Genomic DNA, 10322 nt, shown 5'->3' with positions numbered 1-10322 from the left:
GATTACTAGTTCTTATTGCCAGACCTTATTAAACATGAGAGAAACAGACTAATGGTAAAACTCCTATACCTACATCTAGGCGTCAACATGTAAGAGTCTAAATGAAAGGGAAGTATCTAAACTCTAGTTACAGTAAATGGATGCCATGGCACGATTCAGTTGCTTAAAAAGAGGCACCTAGTGCTATTTGCAACACACTTGACCATCCCTCACAGCCTCAAGCTGCCCTGCTGGAGAGGCATGACTCTTACATTCAGCCAGAGCAGCATGTCTTAAGAGACAGTAGGGTGCCTCAAACACCCAAGATACTTCTCTCAGTAGATAGCTCCAGTGTCTTAAATGGCACTAACCCTGCACAATGGAGCCCCTAGTCAACAGTCAGTTCAAATGTGCTTTTGAGATGCCTCCGAAGCCTCGGGGCTATACATTATAAAACATACACAAAAAATAGAAATAAAAAAAAGGATGAAATAAAGATGAAATGAACACTTTATTCATTTTTTTGTTTTCTTTTATTTATTCATGGTACAAAAGAAGTATTTTCTTCCTCTACCCCAATTGCGTAGCCCTTAGAGCACACGCACCCCACTTTGGACACCACTATCTTAGACCTCACAGCCAATGCTAATACTGATCCACTTCATAAGCACACATGTTCACGTTTACAAGTGATACATTGAGAGAAGCCAGCTAACTGAAAAGAAGTTCAGTAGTAAACTAATCCCTAGTGGAACAGACTGTATCACGTGAAATCACTGAACTGTCTCTGTACTTTGCGAATAGTTGCAGGAGAATTTGCTGAGGCGTGATAGATATTTGTTGATCAAATCTGGTAAGAAATAGAGCACTGGCCAGAGTCAGCATAAATGTATTTACAGAGGCACTCCAGTAAACTAGTTCCACAGTATCTCTATCTACTGCTTACTGACGGTTAACTATGCTGCATAGTTTGCTACGGGATGGTAGGTGTTGCTTTGTGATTTAAGCAACTAAGAAAATAGCAAATTTTCTAGTAAAACAAGAACTGTGATACCTCAGAGTTACAGATTCATCAGGAGGGTAGAGTTCTGACTGAAGACCAAAACTGCAGGCTTACTCTAGTATTGTGCTTCTCCAGAGCCCCCAAACATTTATAGAGACATAGTTTTAAGTCTAGAAATTGTTGAGTTAGGGTCACAGTCCAGAAGTTTACTGTTTTGCATCCAGCAGATTCCAAAAGAGGTAATAAAGGCATCCTTTAAGGAATCTTCTCTGATGTTAAGACCTGAGAAGCATGGCAGCAAGCCTAAAAAAAGGTGGGGAGAGGGGAAAGAGAATAGTTTAATGAACGAAAATACCACTTTAAAGAGCATTTTCCAAATTAGTAGTTTAGTAAGCTTAACGAGTATAAGGGGTTATATTTCATCTCAATTAAACGGGAGCTTTCAAGACAAAATTCTAAATAATTGATATTTTTAAATATGAATCAAATCTTTGAAAAGAGGAAAAAAAACCAAAACCAAAGAAAGCACCCCACACAAATCCCATAGAACATTCTTCCTTTTACTATGTCCTGCATTGTAAAGCTTTTGCCAGTAGGAGGAAGAGAGGATGGCTGTGTTTCATTGCTATTTCTGACGTGTTCAGGGCCAGAAAACACTTAAGACAATACTTCATTTCAATATATAGTTGTAAAATACAGTTGAGCAGGTGACTCAGTCACCAGTTATTTCACAGTTTAAATAAAAGTCTGTCCTGATGCTTGAACGTGCTGAACAGTGCTGATAAGACACCGCAGAATCGGAACATGGTTCCTCAGAATCAATTTGTTAGTGTAGGAAAGAGAAAGCTTAAGAAACAAAAAACACATCTGACATTCAGCTGAAAACTTCTAAGGTCTTAAAAAGTTACAATGCCCAAAGTGAAACATGTGGATAGGATTTATAAAAATGCCGACAGCTCAAACATGTAAGTTGCTCAGAGCTGTGTTTTGAATATATGAAGTTCTAAGTACTTTCAGAAAGCAGAACGCACTAGTTCTAGTGTCCAAGCTGAGGAGACATTGGATGGTTAGGCCTCAGTATCTGTGCTCCTTGTTCTTCAGCTATCAAAGGCTGATAGACGCCACACAGCTTTACAAAGTCGCAAAAAAAACCCCTGAACATAATTTTGGACTATGAATGCTTTGTAAGTACTCTATAGGCCACAGTAAGTGACTTAGGAAGCTTGCAGCCGTTTGCACACGTAAATTAAGCTTTTTTTTTCCCCCCCCTTCATTTTCTTACAATATTTTCTCCTAAAAGACTCGGAAGTTGTCAGTTACATCAAGGTAGCATGCATTTACATGCAAAACCTTTTTGGTATTGATATCCTGTGATAATTCAGAGAGTAAGCAGAAAGTAGCAGAGAAGAACAACAAGGAAAGTGAAGAAATGAAAAAAAAAAAAAATCGTCAAGCAACCATATATGCATATGCATTTGAGTATTAAAGAAGAGATGCAGATTCTCTTAAATTTTCTTAGAAACTATTTTCCAAAATACTTACAGCTTTTTCTTCCAATGAGAGTACACCGTCTACAGCCACGATCTGGTATTGCTTTTCTTTTAAGCTACCCACAAATTTCCGAAGTAGTTTGAGACTAGTACCATCACTGTTTTGTTTTAGCAGTTTCTGCATTTCTTGGGCAGGACATCCCGGGTCAAACAGTAGCAAACATAAGGTTTTATTCTTCTTCTCTTCTATTCCAACAACAGTACGACTATGACCTAATTTCAAAATAGATTTTCAGTATTTTAAAACCACAGAAATCCCATTTGCTTCTTTGTAGCATACTACTTATTTTCAGATCAAGGAAGGTATTTCTTGAAATTTAATAAGGTAATTATAAGTAAAGAGCAGATCAAAAAGTTGAGATCCCAGTCACACCCAGCTCGTCCATCCAATAAAAACACAAACTGTTAACGTTGCTCTTACTACATTAAAAAAGTAACAGGAAATAAAGCCACGCCTTCAATTAAATGAAGAAGGAATGTAAAATGCTGCTCTGAATTGCAGCACGTACAAAGAAAGATAGAGAATAGAAAGAAACCAGCATATTGTGATACTGACCTTGATGTTGCAAGTAGATAGGTGGTTTGGAAGTACACGCTACCTTTGCACCACCTTCATTATCTGTAGAATAGTAACGCAAAACCCACTCAAATAAACGAGGGTGTGTACCCATAGGGCCAGTTGGTTTGTGAAAGTCAATGATTTGACACCTACAGAACATTTAGAATGAAAACAACAATAAAATTTCAAGCAGGTTGTTTGTTAAAAACAACTTTTTCACCTCTCAGTCCCTTCCTCCTGCACCAAGAACATTTTGTAAACACAGCAATTCCAGGCATCAAGTGGCTGGGGGGGCTTTTTTTTTTTTAAATATGAGAGTAGGGGACACATAATTACAAAGCAATGCAATACATACTGTTCAAAACTGGAAGATTTATTCTGTAACAAAGAAACACTCTACTCTGTTACCACTTTTTTTTTTTTAAACATGAGAGTAGGGGACACATAATTACAAAGCAATGCAATACATACTGTTCAAAACTGGAAGATTTATTCTGTAACAAAGAAACACTCTACTCTGTTCAGTCTAACAAGAACTTGTGAAGCTTGCAAAAATTAAAATGTTTGATTTTTTGTATGTGATACACTTACACTAGAGAATCCAATTAGCATCTTTCAGAATTACACAAGTGAATAGCTGAAATTCAGATTCTTCTTAAGAAACTTCTAGAGAAATTAAGTTTTTAATCAATGTTTGATTTTACGCTTATGTGGCATAATTCTTCACCAAGCCTCAATGATCTAAGTAGTTACTCAATTTATGTACCTGCGTAAGTAGTTACATACCTTTATGCTGTGCTGAATCAGATCTGTTTATAGGTTGATTAAATTTAAAGCCACTAAGGTGGCTTTGTCATCGCACCGTTGGCAATTCTGACCTTTAAAGGTACAGCACTTAAAAATAACAACAGCATAAAAAAAAGCAATATTTACTTTATCCTGAGACTGGTTAACAGCGAATAAATTTCACATGCTCCTATCCATGCTTTGGAACCGTGTAATCTGTTGTTGAAGTGAGATGCCCCATGAGGATCAAAGCCTTCTCTCCAGGCATCTTCAATCATGGACTGAATCTTTGGTATACTAGGAATTAGCGTAGTATCTGGAACAGAAAAGCTTTTGAATTGTGGTTACAGTTACTGTAATAGTCCACTAATTAAAAATATTCAGCTTCTTTTATAAGAGGCAGTTAATGTTACAAAGATGCACCAAAAAACCTGAAGCTAAAACTTCAACCACATCATGCCTTGCCAGTATTCACCCCTCTGATTCTTTCCACAGTAAGTTGCAGTGGTGTAACAGGCATTTAATAGGTATCATTGACCTAGTAAGCCTTGCTGTGTAAATGAAAAAGTAAGACATCAGTCAGCAGGTTGTCATCCAAGGTACGTGAAACAAATAGGCAGCGTTTTGTCTAATACCTCTCAAGCAGTCATTATACAAGCTGTTTTGCAACAGTGAGGAAAGGAGCATTTGGAAATTCCTGTAACCGCAACCCCAGCCTCGGTCGCCCAAAGATGAGTGGAAGTGATCTACTCCTGTTGAAAGCCATACATGCCTCACGTCTTTGTTTTCGTCCTGATAGTACTTGCACAATGCTTCAATGACTCCTAAAAGAAGACCAAATATGAAGTTTATCTGTAAAATGAACTATAAAATTTGACAGAAAAAGGTTCTTTCCCCAGCTTGGAACAGACACAGGTTAAGTCAATTTTAAAACTTCTAAGTGATCCTATGTTACATCTAGAACCCAAATCACAAAACCAGTGGACGTTGCACCTATTTCATTTCAATGGTCTTTACTTTGATGAATTTATGTACTACAAAGCTTTCAGAATTCAAGCTGTTTTTTCACTGCTGCTACACAATTAATATTTTAAACTAAACAGCTTGGACTACATTATAAACTGTGATATGCACAGGGACTATTACAATGAAACAGGAAAAGTAATGTCACCAATAGAGCATTTCTATGCCACTGCCACCTCCAGTACAACATCCCCTTAAAAACATCGAAATACTTACACATACTATGTAATCCTTTTACTCCCCCCACATTATTTTTCCTGGAGAAACTAAGACAAGAAAAGGAATGGTACAGAATCTGGGAATTACTGTAAATATTTTAAAAACATCCACTTGCAGGATATTCCAAATCCTCCTTTGTTACATGAAAGAACATGCTTGGGAATGCTCTCTCCAATTTGTATACACACATTCTCAAGGCCCTTTATTGCCACGCTATTGTGAAGACAATCATTCCACAGCCATCACAGCTTATTTTCTGAATTCCTCTCTGAAGTCTAAATCATTAGCAAGAATGAAAACTTTAAATGTATTATTTCCACTCAATACATTTTATAGAAGAGATTTTATTTTATCTGTCAAGAACCAAATGGATATTTTGTAAGCTAGAACCACTAGCAATAAGCTAAAAGACCTTTGAACTGTGGTCTTGGCAAGTAAAGACCAGAAAGCCTTTTGAAAGGGACACAGAAATGCATTGGCACTGTATGCTTGTACCAATTTAAAACATTTCAAAAAAGATGTATCAAGTAGATGTCTACTCCTCCCAGGCCTCTTTTTGGAGTTTGTAATCAGATGAACACTGTGCTTACCTGGGACCAGCTTACATGATACAACTAACTGAAACACAAGATAAAAGGCTACTGTAAATTTTAACAGCTACACTAGGTTAGGAACCAATAAGTGCTAAGTAGTAAACAAGCATACGCTCAAGGACAACCAACTTGTAATAAGACATTTGCATCTTTTGATACATATTGTATTTGGGCCCTTAACCAGACAACTTGGTTCCAAGGTTCCACACAAAAAAAGAAAAAAAAAAAAGAAAAAAGTCTTCAGGTTAGAATAAAGATTAGACATATACCAAGCCTTCATTTCCTTATTAGTTTAGGGGTAAAATGGTATAGATTGATCTAGAAAATAAGGATTAGAATTAGGATGTAACCAATATTAAACATCCAATTATATGCTTTGTTAAAGACAGGTTTGGTCACTACAACCTAGGTCTAAAAAGTACAGTGTTAGTTATATAATTTCAGCATTTTTACCTGAGGTCTTCGTTTTCCCATCATCTATACCGAAAGCCAAACATTCCATCATGTCAGCTTTTCTCTTGTGATAGTCAAAAGGCTGCATCCTTCCTCTATCAACTTCCCTTTCCATATTCTTTAGGAATTGCTGCTTGTAGCCTCCAGAATTATCCAAGCCATACTGTCTCTATTAGGGATGGAATGTGCATGATTTAAATCACATTTTTTAAATTCACCTTTAGTGATTTCAAGAAGCTGCATGCACAATCAGTAACTTTGAAAAATAGTAAACAGTGACACATAAAAACTTCAGATTTATGATATTTTAGAGCTGAAGGCCAAGCTTCACTCTTGCATAGGAATGTGGGACTAGGAAAGCCACATCTGAAGAGCAGGCACATGCCTCTGCTCCCTCTTGGGCAGACAGCCATCAGCACAGAGGCAGTCAATGGCCAGGAGGTAGCGAGAGCGGGAAATGAGCTATCAGGAGGGAGGGAGAGGGAAGCAGGACCTAGCAGGGGAGCGGTCACTGGAGCAGGTGATGGTGTCCAGGAAGAGGATAGCCAGGATGCTCAGGGCCTCAGGCACTCTGCCAGTTAATACGCTCCAGGCTGCGCTGCAAGGCAGAGCACTAGGGCTGGGTGGAGCACAGTATGAGGCAGCAGGCGCGCCAGGGCCCCCAGTGAGGGCAGTACGTCATGCACAGGGAGCACCTGGCCCCATCCTGAGCCAGCACCACTCAAAGCAGTAAAGCCAAGTAGCTCGAGGCAGGCATGCCCAACACCTGTGCCAGGTTGCCAAGAGCTTGCGTTTGCCTGCAACCCACTCCTGCACCACTACCTCAACACAGCCTGTCTGACTGCACAGGTCTGACCTGGTATGTCCATTCCAGGCCATTACAGTTCCAAGATACTCAGCTCCCAATGGCACAACTGTTCAAAATTTTATGATATAGAAATATTACTGTACTTGCAGCTTTTTAAATTCTTCCCTCTCTCGCTTCTCTTCTTCTGATCTCTGCCATTTATCTTCTTCAGTTTGGAGTCGCTGAGCCAGTTCTAGATCTCTTATGTTTCCACCTACCCAGGAATAACATTCCAAAGAAAGAGGACTTGATCAGGAGGTTAACAATGCTTTGATGGATCTAGGCATTAATTTTAGAGGATGCATCCCACACTATTTTGAGCTATTAGCAATGAACACTAAACAGGACTGACTGCATTCAGTCTACCAAGACTCAGACTCTTGACTTGGACAAAGTTTATGCAGAGTTACAGGAGCGAGTACTTGGCAAATAATGCATGTACCTCTACTACTAAGAAAACAGCTTTTGTTTACTATGTTTCACCTCATTGTTAGCAAGAAGTCCCAGTTTCTTGAATACCACACACTTAGTCGCTTCTAGGATCACTGCCAGCAGTCTCATAACAAAGTGAGAAAAACAAATTTAGGATCAGAGAACTGGATAGGGAATCTCTAGGACTTTATTAGCCATGCTAATAAATAAAATTAATTTTGATTCCTTTACTTTATCGCTATGACTAATGAATCCGCACAAGCATTTAGAGAAAAGAACTGAGAAAAAAAAATTAAGTTTTCGTAAGCTATAGATTTTCAGCTCATCACACTGGAATGTGCCACTCTAAATTCCATGTTTGTAAACCTTCTATAGAGCTAGGAAAAAAAAAAAATCTGGCTGTCTTTTAAACATTTTTTGCTCTAAGTTTTAGTTTTGGCTAACATACAGTGCATTTACTTAACGAGCATGCATAGACAAATATTTCTTTTAGCATGTGTAATTAAGTAGGGAACTTGGGCAAGTGATAGGACTTGCTATTAACTATGTTAACTTCATTACACACGTGTCCAGTTCTCTTTTTAAATAAGGAAATACTTAGTTTAAATTTTGTCTGGGATTCTATACTGCAACATGCAAATACTTGTAAATATTTTCAAGTATTATAAAGCCTGTGTCCTTTCATGTACCTTCCGAAAAGTTTTGTTCCTCTAAGTGTAAATCCACATGATCTTCAAGAATCTGAATGTTTGTACAGGTAAGACTGCACATTGGACATTCATATAGCTGTTCACCATTTCCTGTGTCTGAAAAAGAAATGCAGTTTCTTGATTAATGCAATTCCTGTTTTTTGTGGAAATCACCCCCCTAATTGATATAAAGTCTAAGATAAATGCACAGTAGTGAATTTTGTGTTGCCATTGAAATTCCCCAGTGAAAGGCAGCAAATTCTAAACAGCTGTTACTCTCTTAACCAATTAAGAATTTGTATCTAAATACCTGACAATTTTAAGACACATATTCCTTCTTTCTAGTAATCAAGTTTTGCCCCATTTAACTCATAGATCACAATTTGCTGTGATAATATTTGTATTAAGAAATGCTTAGTTTGAAATATCAAACCGTTAATGAAAAGATCTGTCCTGCTAACAGAAGAATACTTGCTTACAAAATTTTTACATTCATGTGATAACGCAGCAGCTAGTGGGCAGAAAGAATAAAGTAAAACGTGCTGTCATTCTTACTTTGTTGGTCTTCCTGCATCTCCTCAAATAAATGTTCTTTCTGCAGTTTTAGTATTATTATTGAAGAGTACCATATAGAATAGCTAAAGTTCAAAAGGACTTCCGGAGATCATCTAGTCCCTCAAAGCGGAGTCAAATTAAACAGGTTAAGTTACGTAGGGCCTTTTCCAGTCAGTTTTCGAATAACTTCAAGGATAGACACTGCACAAGCTCCCCAGACAACTTATTCCAGTGTTTGACCACTCTCTCAGTAAAAAAAAAAAAAAAGAAAAGAAAAAAAAGAAAAAAGGTGTTCTTGGTGGCACTTCCCATATTTCAACTTGTGTCCACTGCCTGTTGTCCTCTCACTGGACACCACAGAGAAGAGCCTGACTCCATCTTTACTGCCCTCCTTTTGAATCCCTAGATTTGTACCTTCCTAGGTTCACAAAACACAGGAATTAATATGCTATGTTAGCTGTTTCTGGAAAGCATTTCCCCAAGCTAGAAGCTCATGACTGGCTGGAGGGAAACTTGATGGTATAATAATCTAAATTCACCAGCAACAGTTTGCGTAACACTGCAAACATATAGTTTCCTGAAACACACGATGTGCATACAAAACGAAGACACCCTTAATGCAACTATTTTTAAAATAGAAACTGGCATGCAAGTAAGGTATTTATTCAAGCTCTGCATTATTTGCACCCATAGAAGTAAAGTATTGTTCAATGCTAAGATCTGGATTTTTAAGAAAAACCTAGTTTTAATCACAGAATATGCAGTGTGGTTGATTATACTGCCACATTCTCCAACCCCATCACCATTTGTTTTTCTTGTCAATATACATAGCTTGTTACATCCAGAATGCTAGTATTCTACAAGAATTACCCACTAGCAGAGATGCCATTACTAAGTTTCTGAAATAGCTACCAGCAACTTTGAACAGTTAGAATAAAATTCTGACCACACTTAAAATAAAACACACTATTCAAATAAATAACTGTTTCCCTTACTCCAACTTTATCCCCCAAAATATCCTCGTGGTCTCCAAATCAACGTTTAGTACTTCAGAATCCTTCAGTGCTGGATCTTTCCTGTCTCTACTTCAATCTGAAAACTACCTTTCCCTAACGAGTACTGCAACTGCTCTACAGGATCCTGTCAAAGATGAGACTTCAAGAGGCACGGTCAAACCTTTGTGACCAAACATATGCCAAATAGGTAAAAACCACCTCCCTATCACGCAAAAGCTTTACGATTTGCTTTCACCGATACGGACGGTGTATTTTGGGCATACAAAACACTGCCGGTTCGCCTGTATTAGTGTTTTTAGTTCTGCTCTGGGGCAGATTTTTCAAGCGACACCCCCATCGCCTTCACTCACTGCCCCTTTCCAAGTGACTTCCCTCTACCGCCTTCAGCCACCGCCCCGTTTGCGCCCACGAGCGGTCCCGGAGCTCTCCAGCTGCAGGCGCCGGGATGAAAACACAGCGGAAGAGGCACTCCCGCAGCGCCCCCAACACGGCGCAGTCACCCCCGGGCCGTCAGTCCCTGGCACCGGCGGCCGGGCGCCGCAGCGCGGTTCTCCGCTCCCCGCCCGGGCGGCCGCGGCCAGCTCCAACCTCCGCGGGGCCCCGGCGCGACGCCCCCCC

The 10322-nt window shown here is 39.0% G+C and overlaps 1 protein-coding gene across 1 annotated transcript; it reads right to left on the bottom strand.

Moving 5' to 3' along the window:
• Window positions 1–527: 527 nt before the first annotated feature.
• On the bottom strand, window positions 528–8922 carry ZUFSP (zinc finger with UFM1 specific peptidase domain). The gene is made up of 8 exons (XM_009289133.1): window positions 8134–8922; window positions 7117–7226; window positions 6166–6334; window positions 4513–4701; window positions 4025–4193; window positions 3089–3240; window positions 2525–2745; window positions 528–1285 (listed from the first exon to the last, which is right to left on the bottom strand). The coding sequence occupies exons 1-8, from the start codon at window positions 8213–8215 to the stop codon at window positions 1238–1240; spliced, it is 1140 nt and encodes a 379-aa protein (XP_009287408.1). The 5' UTR covers window positions 8216–8922; the 3' UTR covers window positions 528–1237.
• Between the last annotated feature and the right edge of the window lie 1400 nt (window positions 8923–10322).

This window comes from Aptenodytes forsteri, unplaced genomic scaffold, assembly GCF_000699145.1.
Source record: "Aptenodytes forsteri isolate BGI_AS27 unplaced genomic scaffold, ASM69914v1 Scaffold217, whole genome shotgun sequence".
Taxonomy (NCBI): Eukaryota; Metazoa; Chordata; class Aves; order Sphenisciformes; family Spheniscidae; genus Aptenodytes; species Aptenodytes forsteri.
This window is presented reverse-complemented; position numbering and strand designations above follow the sequence as displayed.